This window comes from Sturnus vulgaris, chromosome 27 (assembly GCF_052056855.1).
Source record: "Sturnus vulgaris isolate bStuVul1 chromosome 27, bStuVul1.hap1, whole genome shotgun sequence".
Classification (NCBI taxonomy): domain Eukaryota; kingdom Metazoa; phylum Chordata; class Aves; order Passeriformes; family Sturnidae; genus Sturnus; species Sturnus vulgaris.
Window position 1 is genome coordinate 4996970 of NC_142269.1, and position 25454 is coordinate 5022423.

The 25454-nt window shown below is 42.8% G+C and overlaps 3 protein-coding genes and 1 long non-coding RNA gene across 7 annotated transcripts in view; 1 reads left to right on the plus strand and 3 right to left on the minus strand.

The window, feature by feature from the left end:
* Positions 1 to 750: 750 nt before the first annotated feature.
* The window catches only part of LOC148221082 (uncharacterized), a 154777-nt gene continuing 130073 nt past the window's right edge, over positions 751 to 25454 (plus strand). For all 3 annotated transcript variants that reach the window (XR_015808599.1, XR_015808597.1, XR_015808598.1), the window contains exons 1-2: positions 751 to 1787; positions 11404 to 11450. This is a non-coding gene — a long non-coding RNA (uncharacterized LOC148221082). The remainder of the gene's footprint in view (positions 1788 to 11403; positions 11451 to 25454) is intronic.
* On the minus strand, positions 3002 to 9967 carry KRT222 (keratin 222). 2 transcript variants are annotated; one of them, XM_014885451.2, is made up of 6 exons: positions 9815 to 9967; positions 8029 to 8157; positions 7050 to 7270; positions 6440 to 6516; positions 6159 to 6264; positions 3002 to 4904 (listed from the first exon to the last, which is right to left on the minus strand). In XM_014885451.2, the coding sequence occupies exons 1-6, from the start codon at positions 9908 to 9910 to the stop codon at positions 4691 to 4693; spliced, it is 843 nt and encodes a 280-aa protein (XP_014740937.1). In that variant the 5' UTR covers positions 9911 to 9967; the 3' UTR covers positions 3002 to 4690. The 2 variants fall into 2 exon arrangements, with proteins under 2 accessions (XP_014740937.1, XP_088035814.1); XM_088179688.1 differs by having other exon boundaries at positions 9733 to 9935.
* Positions 11602 to 15384, minus strand: LOC106858672 (keratin, type I cytoskeletal 12-like). Its single transcript, XM_014885452.2, has 8 exons — positions 14665 to 15384; positions 14238 to 14320; positions 13851 to 14007; positions 13415 to 13576; positions 13191 to 13316; positions 12611 to 12828; positions 12263 to 12345; positions 11602 to 12055 (listed from the first exon to the last, which is right to left on the minus strand). Exons 1-8 carry the CDS (start codon positions 15307 to 15309, stop codon positions 11958 to 11960), a joined length of 1572 nt encoding a protein of 523 aa, XP_014740938.1. The 5' UTR covers positions 15310 to 15384; the 3' UTR covers positions 11602 to 11957.
* On the minus strand, positions 17100 to 21530 carry LOC106858669 (keratin, type I cytoskeletal 20-like). Its single transcript, XM_014885448.2, has 8 exons — positions 21040 to 21530; positions 20192 to 20274; positions 19830 to 19986; positions 19168 to 19329; positions 18961 to 19086; positions 18597 to 18817; positions 17969 to 18009; positions 17100 to 17289 (listed from the first exon to the last, which is right to left on the minus strand). Exons 1-8 carry the CDS (start codon positions 21454 to 21456, stop codon positions 17192 to 17194), a joined length of 1305 nt encoding a protein of 434 aa, XP_014740934.2. The 5' UTR covers positions 21457 to 21530; the 3' UTR covers positions 17100 to 17191.

A 25454-nucleotide genomic window follows, 5' to 3' on the forward strand; every position in this document is an offset into this window, starting at 1 on the left:
CTCGCTATGGGGGGCTTGTCCGGTTGCCCCGCGCCCCACCGAGGGGTCAGGGCCGTCCCCGCACCCTCCGGGATGGCGGCGACTCCAGGGGCCGTGGCGAATCTGCGGGATGCAACCCGAGCGCCGCGCGCGGGGCGGCCCCGCCCGCCATTAGCGGCACGGGAGCGCTGCCTCGCGGAGCGTCACCGGGGCTCCCGAGGCGGCCCAGACCCGCAGTGCCCAGCACCGTGCTCGTCCCCTTCCCCCGCGCCGGGCACCCCGGTCACGGTGCCCCGAGTGGTGGCTGCCGGTGGCAGAACGGCCTGCGAACGCCTCGTGCCCCCTGCGCTTTAGCGCCTTTTTCTCCTCACGGACAGCGGGCGGTCCCTGAAGGGGTTTGGCGCCTTTTTCCCCTCACGGTGTGCCCGCGGCCCTGAGGGGAGTTCAGCGCCTTTTTCCCCCTCACGGTGTGCCCGCGGCCCTGAGGGGAGTTCAGCGCCTTTTTCCCCCTCACGGTGTGCCCGCGGCCCTGAGGGGAGTTCAGCGCCTTTTTCCCCCTCACGGTGTGCCCGCGGTCCCTGAGGGGAGTTCGGCGCCTTTTTCCCCCTCACGGTGTGCCCGCGGACCCTGAGGGGAGTTCAGCGCCTTTTCCCCTCACGGGCTGCCCGCGGTCCCTGAGGGGAGTTCAGCGCCTTTTTCCCCTCACGGGCTGCCCGCGGTCCCTGAAGCCCCCACGGGCTGCCGTGAGGCCACGGGAAAACGCTGCGGGGTCGTGTCCGAGCCCGAATTATACCCCATAAAAGCAGCGCTGGAGTGAGGTGAACCGTCCGTCAGTGCTGAGGGATGCTGATCTGTGCACAGTGTGTGCCGAAATGGCTGTTTGGGATGGCAGCGCTTCCAGAGGCCGTTGAGTGGAGCAGGACGAGCTCTGAGGGCAGCGGGAAGGTGCCCATGATGTGTGGGACAATGTCAGAGGAAGAGGATGGCGTTAGGGACGGCTGGGAAGGCAACCAGGGTAATAAATATTATACTATATGTTAATCGTCAGCTAAACCAGCCGAACTCAAAACACTGCTGCTGAATCACATAGGATTATGATTTACCCAGTAATCTGGGAGCAGTGGAATTGTCCACAATTCCTTGAGGAAATCAGCAAAGTTATCACACACAGGTAGAGCCCTCACAAATTCAAACAAGGTGAAGCATGTGGCTCTGAGGCTGTGAAGAGTTCCAGACCTCAGCATTCAGCTTAAACAGCCTTTTACACTGAAAATTACCAAAGTGACTAAATTAAATATGAAAACTTTGGCAGTGAAACTTGAAATTGAAAGTTTGATGTTGAATGTTTGACGTTGAAATGGAATGTTTGGCATTGAAATGCTCTCACGTGGCCAATAAGATGTATCTCTAGACATTCATGAGGGAGAATTTGGGTGGATCTGAAGGAAAGCCAAGGAGGATGGTACCTGCCTAACCCAAAAGGATGGTAGAAGGTGAAAAGAAGAAAAAAATAACTGAACATGGGTTGCTGCAAGTTGGATCCATTTTTCTTGACACCTACAGTTCCATTGGCTCAGCTTGTTTACATGCTTAAGTAAACTTATTTTTGTGAACAAATAAAGACACAAGAGCTCTGCCCTCATCTGCTTCGACCTTGCTGGCTGTAGCCACAATGGACATTTGTTGACATGCAGCAGAATCTGTGACTTCAATTTGATATTAAAGCAAGAGTTGAAAAGATTCTCAGCCAGCAAAATATGTCACACTAGTTCACCAACTTCACTGGGGCAGGAAAAAGTAAAGAAAAGGTGAGAAAGTACTTGTAAGGAGTGAAAAATGGTTTTCCCCTTGCTTTTGACCAGGTTTCCCCCTAGTTTCACACATTCACTTCTAGTTTATTAATAACATGGTTTTGTTGATAGTGTAAATTGCCTTTAATGTTAAATTCAAAATGGAAATTTTGAAATATTTATTAATTATTTTTAAATTTAATTTTAAAATTTGTATTATTTTAAACGTATTTTTTAAACTGAGTTGTTTATTACGGTATTCAAGTACGTTTATGGAAACTCACATTCCATACTAATAGTTCTAAATCACCATATGTTTTCAAAGCCACCAGTGTATTTCCTACTTCGTTTTATTCCTTTTTTTTTTTTTTTTTGACTGTGCTCTTTGCCTCAATTCCATCTTGTGATAGTGAAAGGTTTTGCCAGCGTACACTTTTTAATATCCTGTACAATATATAAGTAGTTTTACTGATTTAATGGAATTGTTTATACTGCACTGTGCTCACCAGGGGGGGATGTAAAAACTAATTCTTACCCAACTGTTTTAATTACCAGCAGTTTCATAAGCTCTGGAATGAGGACAGACATTCACTGGGAAGTAGGTTGAGACAATGAAACTTGTTTTTACATCAGCCATTTGCAGGTGTTGGTTGGCAGAGGTTCAGCTGGTCTGGATTTAATTAGAACCACAGAAATGAAGACTTCTCTGCCATAATATTAAGCTTCAGTGTTAATTTTTAAAAATTTACCTTTAAAGTAGCCTAAAAATTAGGTTGAGATGTTATTATTTTGATGCTCATGTGGAGTTCACACTGACACTTGTGGAAGTTCACTACTTTGTGAACTAAAGAGAGTTCTTTACATTTGAAGAGATGGAATTTGTGAATAATGCAAAAATAGATACTTACTGAAGGGGGTCAAAACTTAGTTAAAACCAGAATGCACTTGAACCAGGCCTAGAGTAGAGAAGCAGGAAGTCTCATGTGGAGAAAATAGCCAGGGTGACTGGATTTACCAAGAAAAAAGAGTAAGTTTTGTAGCAGGAGGACACTCACATGTTATGGTAAAGATTCTGAGGGAATTGCGTCTTTCTAATTGCAGAGAGGATCTTAAAAAACACTTGTTACAGTACTATAGATTTTCCTATCTGCGACTTTTATTTTGTATTTCTCTTTTACTCCTTTCCACTTAAGGAGAAGACATTGACACACACAAAATATGCATGGACAAACTCCATTTTAATACTTTTTTTATTGTAGTACTATCATTTACTTTGGTAAATTCGTATCCCTGTTTAAAGTGCCTTAAAGCAATTAAAACTTAGTTTAAATTCAAGTATTGTAAAACGTACAGAGTCTAAGCACAAAAAAAAAGCTGCATAGTGAAATTACTGGAGCAGGCTGATACATTCAGGATGCCAAGTACTCAAGTGGTAACATCAGCTCATGATTCAGGTTAAGGATAATTAGCGAGTTTGATACAGTACAGACAGGACGGGGCAATATCGATGCATTGTTCTTGCCATGAACAAAGGACAGAAGCATAAATTAACTCTGAAAGAATCTGCAATATCACTTTTGTACACATGCCATTAGTAATAAGGCAGATACTGACACTGAAATCAATCCTTTACATGCTGCTGTAATCCAGCAAATCCTGTGCGTGGGTTTTCCAGACTCTGAGCCCCAGCAATCCCTGTGTTCCAGTGGGAGCTGTGACATCCATCCTCTTCAGAATCCTCACAAACAATCATTCTTGTCTTCATACAATCTTGTTTTAGTCTTTGTTTGAAATTTGTCCCGTAAGGTTTTAAAGAAGGATGGCTGTTCCTCTGTGTACTGGTGCAGAGTTTCTGTTGGGGCTTGTGTTTGCCCACAGATAGTTTGGGTAGGAGTGGGGAGTACTTAAGGGGTCTGGTTGAATTGTACTTTGAATTTGTAGCCCTTATTTTGCCCAGTTAATTTGAAGTAGTAACAGTTGTACCCTGGTGTAACAGTGACTAGTCACATGGACTAGATCAACAGCATCACTTGCCTGTAGTGTTTGTCAGAAGAGGAATTTGTTGAAGATATTTTAATGCACATTGTTATAATAAACAAAATTAGTGGAATACCAGCACTCAAATGGTTGTTTGACTCCTCCCATTTGAGCAATTAGCGAGTAATTTCATTTGCCTTGGCTTAGAGACTTGTAGTACAGGTGTGTGGGGACACATAAGAAAATGATTTTTCAAGGGAAATTACTGCTTCAAAATCTGTTGAAAAATAATAGCTAAAATGTTACTGGGTTGTAACAACACTTTTAAAATGGATGTGTAAGGATGTAGAGGAAAGACATTTTTGCTCAGTCGTTGCCTGAAAAAAAGGAATTTAAAAATACTAGCCACTTTTAAAAGAAAACTCTTCGTTAATAGTTCATGTATTTTAAGAGTATTTTTGTATGTAATTTTTTGCTGTTAGAAAGTATTATTTTAAAATATATTTCTAGAAGTATGACAGCTGTGATATAAATTATTGCAAGGATTCACCAGTCATTATATGAATGGAATATTGAATAATTAAGAGAAGCAAATAAGCATTTCTCAGTTTTGGAAAGAGAAAACAAGTTCTCTTTTACAAAGGCAGAATATGTCAAACTATATAAAGTTCTAGTTTAATTTTTGTAGTATTTGGTGAAATTCTACAAAACAACAACAATGAGAAAACGAAAGGGGTGCACCCAGAGTATAAAACCAGTAAAAGTTGGGTTTCTTGGATTTGGAACCCACTTGCTCTTCACCCTTTCTTTTAAAGGATTTCTATGGTTTTATTGTATTGATCCAAGTGCTTGGTGAAATGTTGTGGTTGTAGCAGACAGCAGCCAAGGGAGTCCATCTAGAGTTTATTTCCGTTGTGGATGCACTTTGAGGGAATTGGCTGAGGTTAAGGTTTGATGGATGGGATGCTGCAGGATCTCCTCATCACCAGCCTGACTTCAATGTCGGGGAGGGTTTTCTTTTTCGTGTGCAAACACCCGTCCTCTGTGGCTGCCAGGTGGAGATCAAAACGCAAGGAAACGGATTTTTTCCTTAAGCGAGGGTTGTCCTTAAAGAAAGAACCTTCCCATTCCTTAATAACTTCATCCACTTTTTCTGTCCTGAAACAATAAAGAAAATGTATTTATGATTTTTTAGGCTATGTAAGTTATCTATCTTTGGAACTGCTTTTAGAACAGAGAGAGAAATGGCATCATAAAGAGCTGAATTATTTTATATGGCACTGAGATACCAGAGGTGTCTTTTTTTTACAGGTTTGTTCTCCAGAGAAGCTAAATAAAGGGTCAGGGTTCATTATGTTCTTGTTTTTGTACTTTTAGGTCGACATGGCTACAAACCACTGCTCCAAATATGTTAGGCAGTTTGTTTCCAAGGAGAGAGTTTGGAATCCAAGCTCAAAAATTTTGCAAGAAACCTCAGTACTGTGGTGGGCAGGACAGAATTCCTGCATCTGAAAACCTTCAGAATAGGGAGGAGAAAATCTAGTTTAGACTCAAACCTCAGAATGTGGAGCTATATTACATTAAAGAGAAAAATGGACAGAAATAAAATAGGGAGAACTGAAAAGCCAGCTGATCCAGGAATATTGAGGCAAACAAGTCCTGTTGATTCAATTCTCTATGTGTGTGTCAGAATTCAGATCTGAAAGTCAGGCTCTGGGGCCTCACCCAGCTGAGAGCACTGCACCTGGCAGAGAGGCTCCGTGCAGATCTGTGTGTGATGAGCAAAACCCGTGCACAAAAATAAAGTGTTAGGAATGACCCACTGCAGTGTGTTTAAAGGTAACATTAAATTAGTCTACAAAAAAGCTTAAAGAGCAGCAGGAAAAAGAAATAAAATGGGGCAATCCAATATTATTAAAGTAATTTCAAGTGAATAACTCATCCTAACAGACTTTCACATGCCTACTTGGGAGTCAGGCTCTCCCTCCCCTGTGTGGGGAAACGTAGGAGTTTCCAAGGAGCAAGTTGGAGCAGCTGAGCCTGAATTTATGTGCATAAATATGCCCCAGAGGGACTTCCCAAATGTGGTCTGGGCTCTTTGCTTTCAGCCTTTGCAAGATGAATTATTCATAGTTTCATTCTTAACAGAAATAGAAATTACAAATCAGAAGCACCAGAATGGTATTGTTTGCTTATGAAGCCAATGCTAATAAAAAGAACTTTTAAATGTATTGTATTGTTAAACACTGCCATTCAGTGCACCTTCAGGAGCTCTCACTGTGCTCCTGAAGCTCCTGGGCTATGTGGGCACGATATAACAGATACCAAATAACGGAAAATTCAAAGCTACTGAAATGTAACCTCCACCCTTTACTTCCAATTCTTATTTTGTGAAATTCCTGTTTATCTTACTGTACAGTGCCATGAGCTTCAGCACTTTCCTTCATGATGTTTCCATCTAGGATTGCTTGTTTTGTCATCAGTTCCACCTTCTTTGGTTTGTGCTTCTTTGCACCCTCTGTAAAAGAATATGCAGGTGTACAGTGAGCATGCAGAAGGGCAAGGGCAGTATGCAAGACCTGGAGGTATTTCCCATACATTGGAAAACGTCCTTTTTTAATATTCAGGGATTTGTCAGCACTTGTGAACAGTTAGGGCCAAAATCCCTTAAGGAGGAGGTGCCTGAAACTCACCTGAAGGCAGCGTAAAGGTGATCTTGCTAGTACTGGGCTTTTTGTCATCCTTCTGGGCAGGTATCGAGCAACGGAACCTGCAAAAAAAAAAAAGTTACAGGCATCTAATAGTATTGAAGTACTTTAATACTTAACTTGTCATATGAACAAGTTTGAGAAATTAAAAAATGTGAGAATCACGAGAAGTTCTATTTGATCATGGTAACTGTTTGTTGGGATTTCTCATTCTGAGCCCAGAACTGGAGGAAGTTACTGACAATATCTGTGCAGTTCCTGCAGGGATCTGTCGTGGTCTGAGACATGGACTCCCTGCCCAGCACTTCACGTGTGTGGACTGGCCCTGGGTGCTCTGAGACCTGGGGCCACAGGACCCACAGTGACCCACAGAGACCCACAGAGACCCACAGTGACCCACAGAGACCCACAGTGACCCACAGTGACCCATTGAGCGCCAGAAACTCCGCAGTCAGTGAAGCTACCGTACAGTGAAACCTTTTCTAAGATTTTATACTGTAATTTTTAAATGCTTAGCTCATGTATTTACAATTCTGATTGAGACCTTCAGAAATGGAAGACAAATTTGAGATCTTTTTCTCTAAGCAGCGAGTACCTGCTCTCTTCTTGCTCCAGCAGGCTGCGATATGTCGCTATCTCCTCCTCCAGCTTCATCCTCGTGTTCAGGAGAATTTCGTGCTCTCGAAGCTGTTTCTCAATTCCCCTTCTCACTTCCAACAACTCTTTCTCCAAGCATTCAATCTCACCTTCCAAATTTTGTAGCTGCATGTGGTACTGCTGCTCCGTGGCCCGCAGTGAACGTTCCAAACCCTTTTCCTGTGAAATTTAAGGAATTAAATTTCACATTTTAAAATTTGTGAATTTTGACATATTTTAGGATTTGGAAAGGTTGTGTGTAAAGATGTTACATGCATACATATTTTAATTAACAAACTGTGTATTTTTACATCAGTTCTTGTAAGATTATTCTTTAAGAACAGGAGTAAAGCTTTCAAGGTAATACATTGGCTGAGAAATTTTCCAATAAAATCTGTGAATTCGAGATCACATGAAAGTGTAGCCACATCTTGCACAGCAATCCACTGCCTTGAGTTTACAGATCTCTGATTTTACAGTTAAACAGTGTCCAGGTCAGTGCTGTATGAAGTGTCTGTGTGCTCTTGGAGCTTGTCTGTACTGCTGAATTGAGCAAATGGCTGACATATTATCACAAAAGAATTGATGAATCTGGTCCACACATTAAAAACAGGTCATAAACATGCTGTGAATGGGTAAGGCAAAATGGACCAGGAGCTTGGTGGGGGAGCATCATGCAAATATGTGCTTGGGAGGTGTGAAAACAGGACACCACATGTGTCTGGAGTGGCAGATCCTGCTCCAGAGCGTGTGCTGGGTCAGTGTGTGTGAGCGAAGGCTCTGTGAGGAGCTGGAGCTTCCCAAAACTGAGCCTTCCTGTGCTGGATTTCTGCTGTGTGGTGGCTGTGACTGTCACAGAACTTGACTGTGGGATAGTTTATGTCAAGGACGAAACTTCTTTTTTCTGTGAGATTTCAAGTTTCGTTTCTGGCTCTTACCACAGCGTGGAGAGACTCGATTTCGATCTGCATGTGGTGCCACTGCCGTCGGGCTTCACACAGTTCTGCTCTGGCTGCCTTTAGTGCTTCTGCATCTTTGTCCATTCTTTTACTTGTACCTTCTTCTGACTACAGGGCATGTACAAAAGATAACAATATTAAAAATATTCAGATAATGATAATAAATTGCCACATAAAGATCTCTGGTTGGAATTTTTGTGAGAGTTGTATAAATGTGTGGAAGCTCACAGTGGAAGCTCACAGGGAGGAATTAATATTTTCTGTACTGTATAGAGGGAAAGGCCTTATCCCACTGTGTTTGATGGGAAGTGGTTGGCCACATCTCTATCCCTGGCACCTTTGTCCTAGAGAAATTCTCATACTAATTACCCAGTTGTAGTGAGGACTTACTCACCTCTGGAGTAAAGGGGCTTAGAGGAGGTGCAGATAGTTCAAGCTTCCAAGTTTGAATAAAGTGCTTGATTTTAATGCATTTTTGATTTCAGGGTTTTGTTTGTTTTTTTTTCCTTTTACCCTGTTAAAAGTAGTTTTATAAAACTGCTCCTGATTATGTGTGAGGTCATTTTAGATTCAGATTTATCTTTGATTTTGATAGTATGTTCCTGCATGTAACTTGCAGAATGATTGTATGGCTTATGGAAGTTATTTTCATTTTTTGATTCTGAGTTTCCCTGCAAGTGGTGAAAATGCCATAAGCCCTTGAAACAGCACTTACACTTTTGCATATTTTACTGCATCATGCAGGTTCTTATGATGATGTTGACTCTTTGAAAAGAATCTCTTTAATTCAGGTCTTATGAACTAAGAAAAAGAAGGAATTTGCTCCCCTGTACATACTGACCTATTGCAACTTTACCAGATGATAATTTTTGTGAAAAATCTAGATTTGTCTCATCCACAAGTGAACCCCCAATGTTCTTTTCTTCCCCTTTCTTGCCTGGGTACTGCAGAATTGGTGTGACAGGATCAAACCAATGTGCATTGGCTGCTTTGTGCCAGCACAAAGATAAACTTGGCTTCCCTGTCGGGTGTGCAGGTGCCGAGTGTCTGGCACTGCTGGTGGATCAGCCAGGCTGCAGCAGCGTCTGGCCTGTCCTTAAAACAAACCTCTGGGATTCCTGCAATACCTGAGTACAAGGTGATAGAATACCTGATTCCCCCTAAATTTCTTTGTACTTGATGGCTCAAAATTGTTTTGCCATTTGATTTCAATTGGGTTTAGAGCTGTTGGTATGTAAATCCCGAACAGCAGCACTGTGTGTTGGTAACATTTAATCAAGCTGTATGAGAGAACAACTGATATTTGCTGAAGAGCAAAACATAGTTTTTACTGTGAGCATAGAAAATAGTTCCTGCAAAGGTACAGTGTACCTTTACTAGAGGGCTAAAAATGGTAAAGATCGCTGTATATAAAAGGATTCTCTTCAGGATTCTTTTTTTCCTCTGAGGTAACTACATGGAGCTAGAGGTTACCCTGTACAGCCTATGTCATCATCCCTTAAATCCCAGCAATATCCCGGCTGCAGGGACAGAAAAGCATTCTGGTGAATTACACAGCATTCGTTCAGCGTGAATCCATACCCTTAACAAAATCTATTTCCGATTCTTCTAGTTCACATCTTACTGCGGTAAAATCCACATCCCTTCCCCGAAAATCTGCTGCATTGAAAGGAATTACTGTACCTCATAGAGGCTGCGGGAGGAACTGTACGGCCAGGGAATGGCTCCGTACTCTGCAAGGTGTGTGGCTGTGAGGAGGCATTACCTGCGTCCTTGCTGAGCTGACGGTCTTTATCTGATTTCGGGTGATGAGCGATTCATACTTTGCCCTGATCTCTCGGCGGAGCCGAGCCGGCTCCATCCTCCTCCTCCTCCTCCTCCCATCCTCCCCGGCTCCTGGCTCGGCTGCCGGCGGCGCGGGGCTGCGGCCGCGGGGCCGTTAAAGAGGCAGCGGCCCATTTCGGGGAGCGCGGGGGGCTCCGAGCCTGCCAGCCCGTCCTGGCAGCAGGCTAAGGCAGCAGAGGATAGCACTAAAATAATTATTCCTAAATTATGTGCCGAAATGAATATATCGATGTCTTCGTGTTTTTGTTACGCTGCAACTGTGGGGTTTTATAACCTCAGAAATGTGAGGGTAAGAGAGAAAGCAAAGGATAAAGCTGCAGCTGCCCAGTATGAGGTGCTCTGGCAAGAGGACATGGAAGGACAGAGTCTCCCAGCAGCATAGCTGGGTTGCTGGCAGTGCTGCTGGCAGGTGCCTCCACCATTGTTAGGGGTGTCACAGGATTTCCATCCCTGAAAGTATTTGAGACTCAGTGAGATGAAGTCTCTGGTGTCTGACCTGACCCAGTGTTGAGGATTGTCCCGTTTCAGAAACGAGCTGGGCTCCTGGGCATCCTCTTTTATGGGCAGAAACACACAGGGAGGGAGAGGAACCACCACTACTGGTGGTGAGTAGTGCTGGTGCAACTTGTGGCAAAGGCTTTGGCTCACCTTCTGCAGAGGGCAAAGTTCTGGTGAATGTACACTTCAGACACATGACTGCTGTCAGGAAAAGGGTCCGGGTTGTCTCTGATAGCATTTCAGTACCTGTGCCAGGTGTTGGTGTGCTCAGTACAGACAACACACAATTTATGTGGGGTTCTTACCCCTTTCCTGACACCTCCCAGGCAGGTCCAGCCCAGCTTCTCTGGTGTGCTGTGCTTCTTCATTTCCTGCTCACTGGAGCACTGTGTGATCCCCATGATCTTGTCTGCTAAAAATGGCTCTTACCTATTTCATTTTACCTCTTGCTTATTTAATTTTTTTTTCAGTAGTGCACAATATCAGATATGCAGTAAAAAATTTCCAATTTAGGTAGAAATTTAAAATTTAACAAAGAGAGAAATGCATCTTTGAGGCTCTAAATGAGAGCCTAAAATGAATGATAAAACAGGCAGTAAAACAGAAATGATAGAACAGGCAGTAAACTTTCACAAGACACATATCTTTTTAGAAGTCAAAATATTGTACCACTTAAAAGTCTCCTGGTGTAAAAAGGCTTCCCTGTTCTTGGCTGTGTCTGTTGGCACATGTGAAAGGATGCTGTGTTTGGATTTTATTTTCCTTAGCTGACTGTCTTCCAGTTGACCTGGACTGAGATGGAAAGGTTTTGTTGTCCATTCTCTTTTCTACAAGTGTCTGAATTATCCTTGTTCTGTGTAGTTCTAAACCCAAAATACTGGCAGTGTTTGTCATTGATGGGGTGAGAAGAGTTACATAAGAAAACCGTTAGGAATCCATCAGAGAAACACAAGGTATGGCACTTGGGATGGTATAAACTAATGCTTTCTTTTTCTGTCTTTTTTTTTTCAGGTGTAAAGGGAACATCTGGCTGTGAGATTCCTGAAGGCTAAAGGAAGGTAGGTGTAAGCAATTGCATCTTTCCTAGGATTTATGGAACTTTGAATTCTAGCTGCTTTCAATATTCATATTTTATTGCTGGCTCACCACACAGGTGGAGGGGGTCGTGGAGAATAAACGGACACTAATACCTTAAAGCTTGTTGAGTCCTTTTTATTAGGGATGAAAGCTGGAAAATGAGGTTAGAACAGCAAAATTATTTTATCTATTGATTACTAAAGATTATAAAAAGGCAAATCTGATTAAATGTGTGCTTCATATTTCTGGTTATTGAACAGAGATTTTATGATATTTTTAAAGAACACCGTGGAAATCATACAGTTAATGCTGACAGAGTGAAGCAGGAAATATATTGCATGACTGCAAGGAATGAAGGTGCTGACTTTGTCTTATCTAAAAGATTCTTAGTACAAAGCCAAACGTTTTATCACTTCATACAAAAGAATAAAATTATTTATCCATTTTGGCTTGGAGCAAATGGATCTGTTGCCACATCAGATTGTGCCTCATATCTTCTCTTCAACTTCCTTTACGTGGGATGAAACAACTTTTCCATCTACCACTTCTTCAACAATTGTCTTGATCTTTCTAGTTTTGGTTGGATCTAAACATCATGAACGAAACAAAAAATATTTATCAATGTGTTAAAAATATAAACCAAACCAACACATGACCAGGTACCCCCTTTTCCTTTCCAATTTGGTTCTGATTTTAATGAACTCTATGATGCAGTTAAACAGGATAACATGTATTATTTGATTTGTAAGAATGACCTTAGAAACAAAATTTTATTCAATCAAGTTCTACCTACCTTGAGAAGAGTCCAGTGATTGTGTTTGAGATTTGGACCCTGTCAGGGATGAGCTTTCAAATGTAACTGCCTGTCCAGCGCCCCTGAAAGGGAATCAGAGACATGCACTATTGTGAGATGTTCCATAGGGTCAGGATAAATTCCCTTTTCGTGGTGACATTGATAGATTATTTAAGTAGTGAGCAGAATGGCTCACTCTCCTCAGTCACAGTGATAGTTCAGATCACTGTATGTGCCCTATTGTCAGTTGGAGAATGTTCCACTTATTTTACCTCTTTTTTTTCCTGGAAAGGATTTTGCTACAGAAAATAAACCCAAGGAGATATTTTGTGTCAACCAGTTCCTTACACAAATTCTCCATCGAGCAGGCGCCGGTAGGTTTCAATCTCCATTTCCAGACGAGTCTTGATGTCTAGGAGCTGTTGGTACTCTGCGTTCTGGCGCTCCATGTCAGCCCTGACCTGGAAAAGCTGGGACTCCAGGTTCCCGATCTGCATTTGGATTTGTGACAGCTGAGCGCAGTAACCACCTTCTGTTTCTGCTAAAGTGTCTTCCAGGGATTTTTTCTGTGTAAGGATATTAAATAATCTCTGGTTAAAGAAAAAATCTCTTTACAAAACCAAGTGAAATAGTTTAAGGGAGTGAGCACAGCTGTGCTACTTAGAAGGTTTTATTTTCTTTTTGAAAACACCAATTTGAAAACTGTCCCTTGTCACTTCCCTAAATGTGATGTTAAAACTCATCCGCTCTGTGACATGCTCTTTGCAATCCAGTTAGGTATCTTACTGCTACTTAGGAACTAAAATAATATAGGATTTAATCAGAAACAAATGCAAATCCTCAATTCTATGGGATTGGATTAGGTCTAAAAAGACTTTTGAAGTTGCCGAAGTGGCTCTGAGCAGTCCAGCAGCTCCCCAGAACGTACCATGGCCAGCTGAGACTGCAGCTCTATTTCCAGGCTCTGGAGAGTCCGTTTTAAATCTGTGATCTCGCTCTTTCCCGACTGGAGCTGCTCAGTATTGGTGGAGATTTCCCTTTTCAGCTCTCCGCTCTGCAATGACAAGGAAGAATGGTGTGTAATTTTACTGTTCCAAGTATTGAACTCATTTTCTCATGCGTTTTGCTGAATTTGCTCTCTCTGGTTGTTACTTTTTCATTGAACCACGCCTCAGCTTCTTTACGGTTTTGCTCAGCAATGACTTCGTACTGTCCCCTCATGTCATTCAGAAGCTTGGTCAGGTCAGTCCCTGGAGCAGCATCCATTTCCACACTGACTTGGCCAAATTCACTGCTTTGGATGCCCTGAAGCTCCTGGAGAAATTGAAAATAAAGAGAAGGTTCTGTTAATAAATGACAAAATAGTTCTACCAAAACATATGTAAACAAATATATGTCATATTAATTCTGTTTCAACAAGGATCTGTATCTTGTTTCTCACACTCTTTCACTTAGCAAACTCAAAAAATAACAGCAAACAAAACCTAGAATGAACTCCCAGGAACTCCCATTGGCTTAAATAAGGGAGAAATTTGATGTTTCACAATTTCATATGTCTTGTTATTAATTCACAAAGGAAAAAAATAACCTCTTCATGATTCTTCTTGAGATAAGCCAGTTCTTCATTCAGGCTTTCAATCTGCATCTCCAGATCCGCCCTGGTCATGGTCAGCTCATCCAGGACTCTGCGCAGACCATTGATGTCGGCCTCCACACTCTGCCTAAGAGCCACTTCATTCTCATATCTATGCATAAAGGGATTAAATATTATTTTTTACATGGCCAGTGAGGTCAAATGCAAACTATTAATGTGCTTTTTTTTAGCTTTAATAGGAAAAGTTAATACACATGTTTATTATAATATTGTTTAATAATTACATTACAAGTATTCTACAAGGCTAGAGGTTTTTTAATACAAAAGAACTTTTTCCTTAAGGTATTAGCAGGAGTTTTTGTAGCATTAGGATAGCCTTACTTCAGTCTGAAGTCATCAGCAGCCAGTCTGGCATTATCGACCTGCAGAATGATCCTTGCGTTGTCGATGGTTGCACTGATGATCTAGAGCACAAAGAGTATTCAGAGAATGATGTTACTGCCCAAAGGCTTCATGGCTTCATAATGGCTTTAAACTTTGTGTTCTACAAGGGTTTGTAGAACAGCATTCCATCACTGCCTTCTCCTTTATTCAGATTCGACAAATCACTGTGTGACACAGCTACAGAACTGCTTTAATGTACAGGAAAACTTCAGCACATCACCAGTGCAAGGTGACAGAGGTCACTGCAAGTTTCAGTACCAAAGGATAAATATGCTCTTGGTTTCCAAAAGGAATTTGTTATTTTAATTCATGCTACTAAGTGAGTTACAAATGTAAAGATATATTAAATACATTGCTTTACTACCTTGTTTCGAAGATCTTCAATGAGGGGGTAGAATTTACTGTAGTCGTTCCCAGATCCAGGGGTGCCAGTTCCAGGGCCATTTTTCTCATACCAGTCACGGATTCTGGACTCCAGCTCAGTGTTGGCCTCCTCCAGAGATCTCACTTTGTCCAGATATGCAGCCAGACGGTCATTGAGGTTCTGCATAGTTTCCTTTTTTGAGCCACAGAGAAGGCCCCCATCGCCAGCACCAGCAGGGCCAAACCCACCTCCAAAACCAGTCCCTAAGCCACCACCAAAGCCACTTCCAAGAGCAGCACCAGAACTGCTGCCAAAACCACTTCCCAAACCTCCTCCAAACCCACTGCCTAAGCCACTTCCATAGCTACCACCCAAACCACCTCCAAAGCTTCCACCAAAGCCACTGCTTAAGCTGCTCCCAAATCCTGCAACTGAGCTGCTCCCAAAGCCCCCACCGAAGCCAGAGCTTGAGCCCAACAGAGAAGCTGCACCAAACCCTCCACCAGATCCCCCACCAAACCCAAGCCCACTGCCACCATAGCCTCCTCCAGCACTGGAACTGGACATCCTCAGAGATCCCCCTCCAAATCCGCTCCGAGAGGAGAATGGCCGGGAGCCGCCGCTTGTGCGCACAGAAAGGGCCATGGTGCTCGAGGTGCCCGGATCCGCCCGTGGAGGATACAACAGAGAGCAGGGCACAGCGGCAGCACGGTCGGCTTTATAGAGGGACGGCTGGGGGTGTTTCAGGAGCAGTCCCCACCTCCTGGGGAGAGCTTTCACACTCTCTCTCCCGCCTGTTAGGAGGGGACGTCAGTTTAGTGTGTTCTGACCAACCGAAATGATACGTGCCAACCGAAATTGCCAATGGGAGTGGAAATCTGGTGCCCTCCAGGTATTTGTATGAGGGGGAAATGGGTGGGGTGGAGCTGAGACATCAAGATTGTGCTCTGCCATGTGCAATGGAGCATAAAAAGTTCTTTTCGCATTTAAATCCCTCCTAAATAATTGTTTTGTCATTGCAGATTCAGTGCTTCCTGCATTTGGGGCTGTTCTTACAGGAGTTCGCTAAGTCAGCAGAGTGATCTCTTTGATCCCTGCTTCTCAGCCTGTGAGGCAGGAATGTCCTTCTTTTCATAACACTCTTCTGGCAGGAGCCTCTGCTGGATTAGTGCTCCTGGATGCTTCATAGGAAGTAAGAAAAGTGACCATCAGGTGTCCAAGGGCACATGGATGTTCAGTGAGCTTCAGGGTGATCATTAATATGAAAATATAAATATATAAAAAAGGATTTGGAATTGGGTTTATGCCCTAACCCTTTCATCATTGAAATACCTCAGAGTGATATGCTTATAGTCTATAGCATATAAAAGTTTGTACTTTGGAGCTGGGAGGTGACCATTGTGTCTGCTAAATAGTTTGCTGTTATCTCAAACTAAGAAATCTGATTTCTGTATTTGGTGCTTTTTATAATACAAATCTAAAGATCAAATGTAGCACTTCTGGATGCAGGTTTGGACATGGGAGCCCTCCCAAGCCAGTATATTTTTCTTTTGAAGTTATTTTGATAAATGGAAAATTGTTTTTCCTTTGTCCTGGCTTAATTATATCATTGGATTTGTGAACTGAAATGTGTTAATTTTTGATTTATCTGCACCCAGGAGCACGGATTGCTTTTGGGGCAGGAAAGAGCAGAAGATCAAAGGTTTAAGTAAAGCATTTCTGTGGAAATGAGCTGATAGCCTGGTCTCAGTGACTCGGGGCAGTGAAAGCAGAGGATTAGTTTTTGGCAGCTGTTTATGTACAGTACACAGCTCTGGACAGGTGAAGTTTCATAGGGAAGAGCTTTGTGTGTTTATGTTCTCAAGAGGAAAATGTAAACTCCTGGGACTGAGAATCCAGGTGTGGCACAGGGGCCTCTCTATGGGACAGGGAACAATATTGGCACAGAAAGAGAGAGAGAGGGAGATAATTTCAAATATATTCTTATTGATAAAATACCTTGGCTTGCTGTAGCCCCTGGTGACATAATCATTCACCAAATGTGAAAAATATCAAATAGACTTCTTCAATTTTTTTTTTTTCATGTTAATATATTATGAAATACAAATTGACACTTCTTATTTATTTAAAAATCAGGTTTTAAGGAAGTGAAGCTGTTTTATGTTTGAGTGGGAGTTCACATTCAGAAAAGGTGTGCTGAACTAATGTCTTAATGCATTTTAAAAACCTAATACTTCCTTTTTTATCGGTGTTGGAAGCAATTATACATTCATACCAGGCTGATTTAATTTTTTTTTATCAAGGTACTTAGTCACAATGTAAGTAAACCCTAAGTATTCTATGTTGTGACTTACAGATTTTTATTAATGCTCCCCCACAAAAACAACAACCACAACAAAAGATTTGCTATTTTGGCATTTTTTAATCCTTCTGGGGTTTAGGATGAATTAGATCAGATTCTTTATAAATCTTATAGTTTTGGCATTAGCTCCAGGGAACTCAGAGGCATCTTTTCTGCTGGTGCCATTTACATCTTCTCTTCAATCTCTCTGACCTCAGAGGAGACAATCTTGCCATCAACCACCTCCTCAACTATTGTCTTGATCTTCTTAAATTTACTTGATTCTGTTAAGAAATTGAAAAGAGAAGTAATTTAATGCAATGTACATTGACAAGGTAATATTGCTGCAGTAGAAGCAGTCGATGAGGAAATATCAAAAAGCATCTTCAATCTACAGGTCCTTGAGGTAAACTTTTGCAGTGTGCAGGGTGTGGCTTCTCCTCTTTTGGATATTGAGTATGTTGCCCATAGACTAGAGTGGACATGGGTTCAATATCTCTAGCATTCTTGACAGTTTTGCTTCAGTTTAGCACAGACTTGTACATTTTAGACCTGAAACCTTGGAATAGACTTACACCAAATTGGAAATTTTTGCTATGAAACTGGATATGTTACTTGGGAGTTTCAGTCTCCCTGTGCAGCCAGCAGGAAGAAGCAGATGCTTCTGCAGTTCTCCAGAGGGGAATTCAGTAACTCTCTGTTGTTCTCTTGCCTCTCTGAGGACTCACAGAATTACAGAATGGGTAAGGTGATTTTACACTGGGCACCTGAATATATACATTGTATATATACACCCAGGTTTGTATATTCCCCATAGGATAACCATACAGTTGATTGCTTTCTTGATGTGAGATTCCACTGGCTGATTATTTGCTCTGAAGTTGCTGTTTTATATCAGGCTACTTCATTCCATAACATTTCAATAGGCAGCCATCAAAACAGAAAGAAGTTGGTGAGACTTACCTTTTTCAGTCTCTAGTATCGAAGTTACCGCTTCTAAATCCCTGTTCAAATTGTAAATTAGAAAATGTAAATATATGGCAACTCATGTATTGAAGAAACATCCTTGTGCATTTCCTATGTGTTTGATCAGGACAGCTAATCCCCTTTCATCAGGACATTTAATCAGGAGATAACTTAGTAAAACGAGTTCTCTCAGTTAAAGTGAAACTTGCTAAGCATAAGCTGTAGGTGCAGTTAATCTGCAGATTCATCTCTGCAATGCCAGGACTTCAGCTCATGCAGGTACACCCCATCTAGTTCCTGAGCCAGAACAGCTGAACAGGTAGAATCTGGGGGGAATTCCACTCTCTGCTTAACCCACACAGACAAGTTGATGGAAAACTGCATTACTGGTGTTCCTGGCATGTGAACATCTACCAAACTCTCCAGCTCACAGAGTGACAGTCTGTAGGCTGAGAGAACCCACCTCAAAATTCCACAGCAGCTTCAGCAGCCCAGCCTGAACGGCAGCCTGCTCTGATTCTGTGGCTGAGAACTGGGCAATGGGCTTCCCCACCCCAAAGCAGTTGGAGAGAGGCAGTTTTGACACAAAACCCAAACCAACACACAAAGCCCTGTGTGTGCTCACCCGACTTCCTCTCCCTCCAGCAGCCGGCGGTACGTGGCGATCTCCATCTCCAAGCGAGTCTTGACATCCATCAGGATGCTGTACTGATTGTTCTGAGCCTCCATGTCAGCTCGGAGCTGCCTCAGCTGAGCCTCCAGGCTGGAAATTGCTTGCTGTATCTGGTCAAGCTGGTAACTGTACCGTGCTTCTGTTTCAGCCAGAGAGCCCTCCAGGGTCTGTTTCTATAGTCCAAGGGAAGAACAGTGACATACTATTCAGAAAATACATTTTTCTGTTAAAATAACTTTGTAAAGCCCCTCATTCCTCTATTTATCTGTGTAACTCTTTGCTATCCATAGTCTTTATTTTGCTTTTTGTTATTTACCATGCTCAGCAGGGACTGTAATTCCAGCTCCAGGCTCTGGAAGACCTGTCTGCGTTCTGTGATCTCTTTCCTTTGGCCCTCCAGCTGTTCAACATAGAGGACAACTTCCTGGTGCAGCTCTGCTGTCTGGAACGAGGAATGAAGGGACTGTGAACTGCAGCCAGGCATGACTGAGGTTCTTGCTGGTGTTTAAGCAGTTGACTTTACCTGCTGTTCATAACGTTCTTTGGCTTCTTGGCGGTGCTTTTCTGCCATTTCTTCATATTCCTTTCTCATCTTTTCCATAATAGCTGCGAGATCGATGCCGGGAGCAGCATCCACTGCCACGTTCACAGAGCCGCCTGCCTCTCTGCGCAGCCTGTCCCGCTCCTGCAGCAATGGGGATTGTTAGCACCAGCTGCAGGGAGCTCTCACTCCTGGCCATTGGACACAAACTCAACATCTACACACATACAACTAATCCTTAATAGTACCTTGGGGCAAGACAGCTTAATCACTTGGTAAATACTCTTTAGTGCACCTCATCTTAGAACATTTACTTATATAGCTATGAATGTTATATCATAGATAAATATATCATAAAAATGATTTCCTTAGAGCCTGACCTGTGGAATGAGGGCAGAAGTCATGGCTCCCATTTGTGTACTTTTTGAGGTAGCAATTCCTGAACTGTAAATTTTTCTCAGAGAAAACCTTCACCCTGTTATTCCTGGAATGGAGGAGTGTTCAGCCTTTGATCCCTGACACTTTGAATGTCCCTTAGGGCCACACATGATTATGCTGCTTCCAGGAAGGATAGAAATGCTTCCTAGTGAGGTGGTGTTTGCCACTCAGAACCCCTCTCCCTGGCAGTGGTCAGCTGCTCTCACCTCCTCGTGGTTCTTCCTAAGGAAAACGAGCTCCTCAGTGATGCTCTCAATCTGGGACTCCAGGTCAGCTTTTGTCAGAGTCAGGTCATCACGGACACGGAGCAGTCCGGTGATGTCGCTCTCCACACTCTGCCTGAGCAGGTGCTCATTCTCAAACCTGTACAATACAGTGCCTTTTGTCATCATTGGAATGCAACAGTTTGGAGTAAATGTTGGAATCAGTAACTACCACAGTCATTGTGAAGTTTTCGTTAAACTTAAAGTTGGAAAATGTTCACTTCTTGGCACTGATTCCACTAAGTGGAAGCTTTCCTAAACAAGAGGAGCATGAAAGAGAATTGATATAAAATCATGGAACTTACTTCAGCCTAAAGTCATCAGCAGCCAGCTTGGCATTGTCGATCTGCAGGACAAGCCTGGAATTTTCCATCTGGGCATCTGCAATCTAAAGAGAATGGTGGATAAGTAATGAAACTTTGCACAGAAATTCACACTTGATCCTTTTCTGGGAATGAATACTGTAAGTGCTCTTCATCCTCCTTCACTTCAGCTGTCTGTTGGTCAGCTGGCGTTAAGCTAAGTTCCATCTAAAGTGCATGAAAGGAATTAGGGATGTCCAAAAGACAAATTGTCCTGCCATAAAATAAGTGTATTGAATAGTTGAGATGAACTGCTGAAGGGATCTACTTTGAAATATTGGGAAGTAGAACTGAAAAAAAATAAAAGGGAAAAAACTAAAAGAAGTTCTGGAAACATGATTTGACAAAACTGTCAGTTGATTGTTGGGAATATTTCATTGTTTCCAGTAGTAATTTACTATTTTAAGTAGTGGTCTTTAATTTTTTTCTGAGTGTTTGCCTTTCTTTTCTAAAAAACCACTTTGAAATAGACTGTTGCTAAACTATATTTAAATATGTAGATTACCATTAGTACTTTCTCTAATTAAACCCACCTAAGGTAAATATCATAGAACCACTAAATTTTGAGTCACAGATTTTTCAGGTATAAGTTTACTCACAACTGCAGGCATATATCTGGTATTACAAATTATCTAAAATGTGTCACTAATTTGTAGCTGATCAAAAAGAAGCTTTTTCTTCCCAGCTAGGCCAATTGCAATTTGGAAAAGCACATTTTCTACAACAGATTATTCTCTATCTCACTGATAATTGCAATTTTTATATTTATGGAGGGCTCTGTGATCTCTTACCTTACTTCGGAGTTCATCAATTGTTTTGAAGTAGGAGCTGTAGTCCTGCCCTACGTTTACGGTGTTCTTTTCATACCATTCCCTGATCTGCTTCTCAATCAGGGAGTTTGATTTCTCCAGTGAGCGCACCCTCTCCAGGTACGCAGCCAGGCGATCGTTCAGGTTCTGCATTGTTGATTTCTCGTTGCCAGCCAGCAGCACATCATTGCCAGTGATGCTGAGCTGGAGGCCCCCCCCAAAACCAGAGCTGGTGCTGGTCGATATGCGGGTGCCATAGCCCCCGGCTCCCCCATAGACACTGGGTGCCTGGATCTTCTGTATGGACATTTTCCTGGAGGTGAGATTGCTGATGCTGGGTGCAGAGGGCTGGACACGGCTGCTCGAGCTCCACTGGATGCTGCGGGTGGAGAATGCCATTGTGCTCTTTGTCTTCTGGACTGAGGCAGGTAAATCAGCACAGGTGGAGATGGTAGCTAGGAGCAGAGTGTGCACTGTGCACCTTTATACAGGTCCAAGAGGAAGCACAATGGCTGGAAACCCCACCTGTGTTGACGCAGAGTGTCATTAGTATCAGCACAAAGAGCACACAGGATATTGCCCCCACTCCCCGTAATTTGAAGGGGTTCTCATCTGTTCGTCTGTGTTTGAGGAACACTCCCTGGGTAGTTTGCTTGCTTTATTATTTCGTATAACAGATAAACAAAAAATGATCAGTTGAATCATTTATAACCATGTACCTGCAGCCAACCCTCTCTGTAGCCCTTGGGAACAAATGAGCAAGTTCTTAGCCCCCTGCCAGTGCATGAATTTAAAATGAGAGTTGCCTGTATGTGACAAGAGACTTAAAATATTTATATTTCTGTTGAGTAAGCAATAACTCGGGCCTCAGGACAGTCTAGAACAGTGTATAAATTATTAGAAAGGAGGCAGCTGTACTACCGTGTGAATTCATTTCATTGTAAGCACAAACCAACGTCTGCACTGCCAGTGAAGAGTGGAGGCTGTTGCCATCAGCTTGGATTGAATATGCATTCATCTGCTATTAGAAAACCCTTGCAAGTGGAATTTGCAGGATTGCTAAGATTGAGTGGGAAGGGTATTTCTTTGTCCTTAAGTGAGGTAGGAGGAATGAGAATATTGGAAACTTTCACAGCCCACTGTGTTTCAAATGTGAGATGCTGAGGCCCATGGAGTAGCAGGAAATGTTGAGTTCCAGCTTGTAGCAGAATGAGCCTCCAGCCTTCCTGTGTGGCTGAGGTTGAAGCAAAACAAGTTTCCCTCCTGTCTTATCAGAGACCACCAGCTAACAAGTGCCATGCTGGGGGGTGTGTCCCCAACCCGGGGTCTGTGTCGTTAACAGGAAAACAGCTGCCTTTCCGTGGCATGAAGAGACTCCACAATCCACAATGAAGAGACTGCTGATCGTGTGGAGGAGGCTCTTCCACTGACTGTGCTGTACCCTTGATGCAGAAAGTGCATGGAGAATTTGTACAGCAAGGGAAGAACCTAACTGCTGAGGGCTTGTTAGTGCTGCAGGAGAGCAGGTGGCAGGTGTGTGTTGGGACAGTGCTGCAGCTCCTGGGGCATTGCACTGGCAGTGCTTATGTGTGTTACTGATGTTGTCAGGTAGAACAATGAACACACATGGCTTGTGTTAGTGAGAGCAGCTGCTATATGTACTGATCTCCCACCTTGGGGCAAGGAAATTGGTGAGACATGGAGCTTTGGAGGCACTGAAATGTGTATTGGAGGCACCTTCAACTCTCTGAGAGCACCCAACCCAGAATAGTTGGGTATTAGGGAATACCCAATATATTAGGGGATCAGTACTGCCAAGTTTTTAAGTTACTGTCTAGGGAATAGTCTAACTGGTCTTGGCTCAAGGCAGAGTTAAACTGTTGTATTTAGCTGTTCTGGAAACACAGCTACCAAAGCAATCAGTGTGCAGAGCAGGATTTTTTTTTCTAGGAGGATGCTGTGGAGTGTCTTTAGACCTTGAACTTCTTTGGGTGTAACTTGTAATAAAAAAACCATTATGAGACGTGAAACCAAAGTACAATGGCAAATGGCACATTTAGGGTGTCATTACAGAGACTCAGGGTGGCTTGTCTTTTTTCCACTGAAATTATTCAGGCTGAGTAAGAATTGCTCATTTTAGTAGAGCAGAGTCTATATCTTTAGACTGCAACAGGCTTAGCAAAGAGATCCTGCTCTTCTTACATCTTTTGGCTCTATATCTGACTGCCTAGATCTCTGCAGGATTGTGTGGCAGTCTATTTAAGAGCAAACTTTCTACTTTGTCTTCTCAGTATTAAAATTACTTTCCATGTTACCTTGGTGATATTTTTTCTAAACATCATTTGGAGATTCTATTTTTTCATTTAGTGAGCAAATGAAAAAAGAAGTCAGTGATCTGAATTAAGGTGAGCATCAGGCTTAGGTCAGACATTTGCCTTGTGTTATGGCTCTGCTGCTTTTGTTCAAAGTGAACCTCCAGCAATTATTTCCTCTAGACTATTCAGCAGAAGCGTCCAAGATGTATGCAGGAGGAAGCAAGGAGCAATGGCATCGTGCAAACCTGACGTGAAAAGATACAAGGCTGAATTTTCTTAGTGTTCTTTTTATTCTCATCCCTTGCTTGTTTTCTGACAATTTCTCTGGACTTATAATTTTCTATATGCTTCTATCCTCCTCAAAAAGCTAGAATATTTGCAAGAATAATTGCTAAGATCAGGATAGATTCACATCAGAGGAGGGATTTGCTCCTGGTTTTGGTTCAGTACACTTTTTCCCATGAAATGTATCTTGACTTGTTGTGTCAGTCACTGGATACTGCCAGAGGGAGCCCTGAAGCTGCAGCCATGGCAGTGAGGAGAGGACGAGGCCCCAGCCAGGCTGGAGGGTGAGGGGCTCTTCAAGGCATCACTTGGGAGTGGCCCTGGTGTCCTCCACCCTTGGACTATGCCCAGGAATTATCTGCAAGAACATGGGCTGCCTCTTTTTATTTATTTTTTTTATTTTATTGGTTGTAAGAGTAAGTAATCCGAATAGATGTTGGGCAACCTAAAAATCTGATGTCCAGTACTGCAGTTTTGGTCAGCTTTGAAGAAGTGCTCTAACAGTTTGCTGGTGCTTTAGCTCAGCAGAGCAGTTTCAGCTCCAGACTCGGTTGTGGGAGCTGTAGAGGACAATCTGTAGGTTCATGGGTAGTACTTCCCCCCAGTGACATGCTTGCTCAGAGTGGATTGCCTATAGACACAGTAAAACATTTATAGCAACACTAATGAATTGTTTGATTTCATGAAAAAAGGTCATCTGTGTGACAGACGTTTAATGTGTATTAGAGGGCCACGGAGATAAGTTCTGCAGGGCTCTGATAATGTGGATGCCATTCCAGCTGACTCACCTGTGCTAACCAGCCATGGGCAACCAGTCTGGAGAGTTCAAGGAAAAAAGACACACCCAGCTGTGGGTCTGCTTTTTTGCTGCCTTTAGGTGGAACAGATGCTTTGCTTTTGGCTGACATAGAGACTGAAATAAAGCAAAGTCTTTTAGTTCAGTCTGTCGAGATGAACCATTCTAGGAGTGAAATCCAAGACCCTTTTGTTGGTCCCTGTGTTTGGGTTTAGTGTCATAAGAGTTTGATTCTGAAATCTACACTACAGTCTGGATCTACACTACAGTCCTGAAAGGATATCGCTGTGCAAAGTGCATTCAAGAGAGATGCATTCCATGTTCAGTGTTCCAGCCTTATTCCAGTATTCAATATTTCTGGGTCTGAGATATTCCCCCCCTTCTTTTCCTAACTACCTTTGCACCTCCTGTTAATGCCAGTGCCCATGAAGCCTGCTCTCTCCAAAGAGCGAAGCAAGGTGTTTTGTGCTTTGCTGAATGGGATCAGAGGAGAGAAGGTTTTGGATGATGTCACCAACTCAGCTGGATTCACCTCAGCCCTGAACATTTGCAGCTCAAGATCTTACACTGTCTGCCTCACGTATTTTTTTCCCCTCATTTCCCTCTCCTTTTTATCTTTTGTCCAATGAAAATATCTCAGTCATCAAACCACTGCACCTTATTTCTTTCTGCTTGGAGCTTTGACCAGAGGGGTAAGTTAAAACATTTTACATATTTATGGTACTTAGAGAGGTGTTCCAACCCCTGGAGTGCTGCATGAGGCAATGTGTGGGTTCCATCCCTCCCCAGCCACAGGTGGAAAATGAAAGTCAGGAGCTGCCTTTCCTGTCTCAGCTGCTCTCCTTGAACAGAATCAGATCTCAGTGCCAACAAAAACAGCTCCAGGCCACACAAACGAACCTTCATTTTTTCTTCCCCAAAAGTGCCATTAAGATCAGCTCTAATGCAGGACTGCTGTCAGATCTCTCTCCCTTGGAAAAACCCTGTGCAACTGAAACATC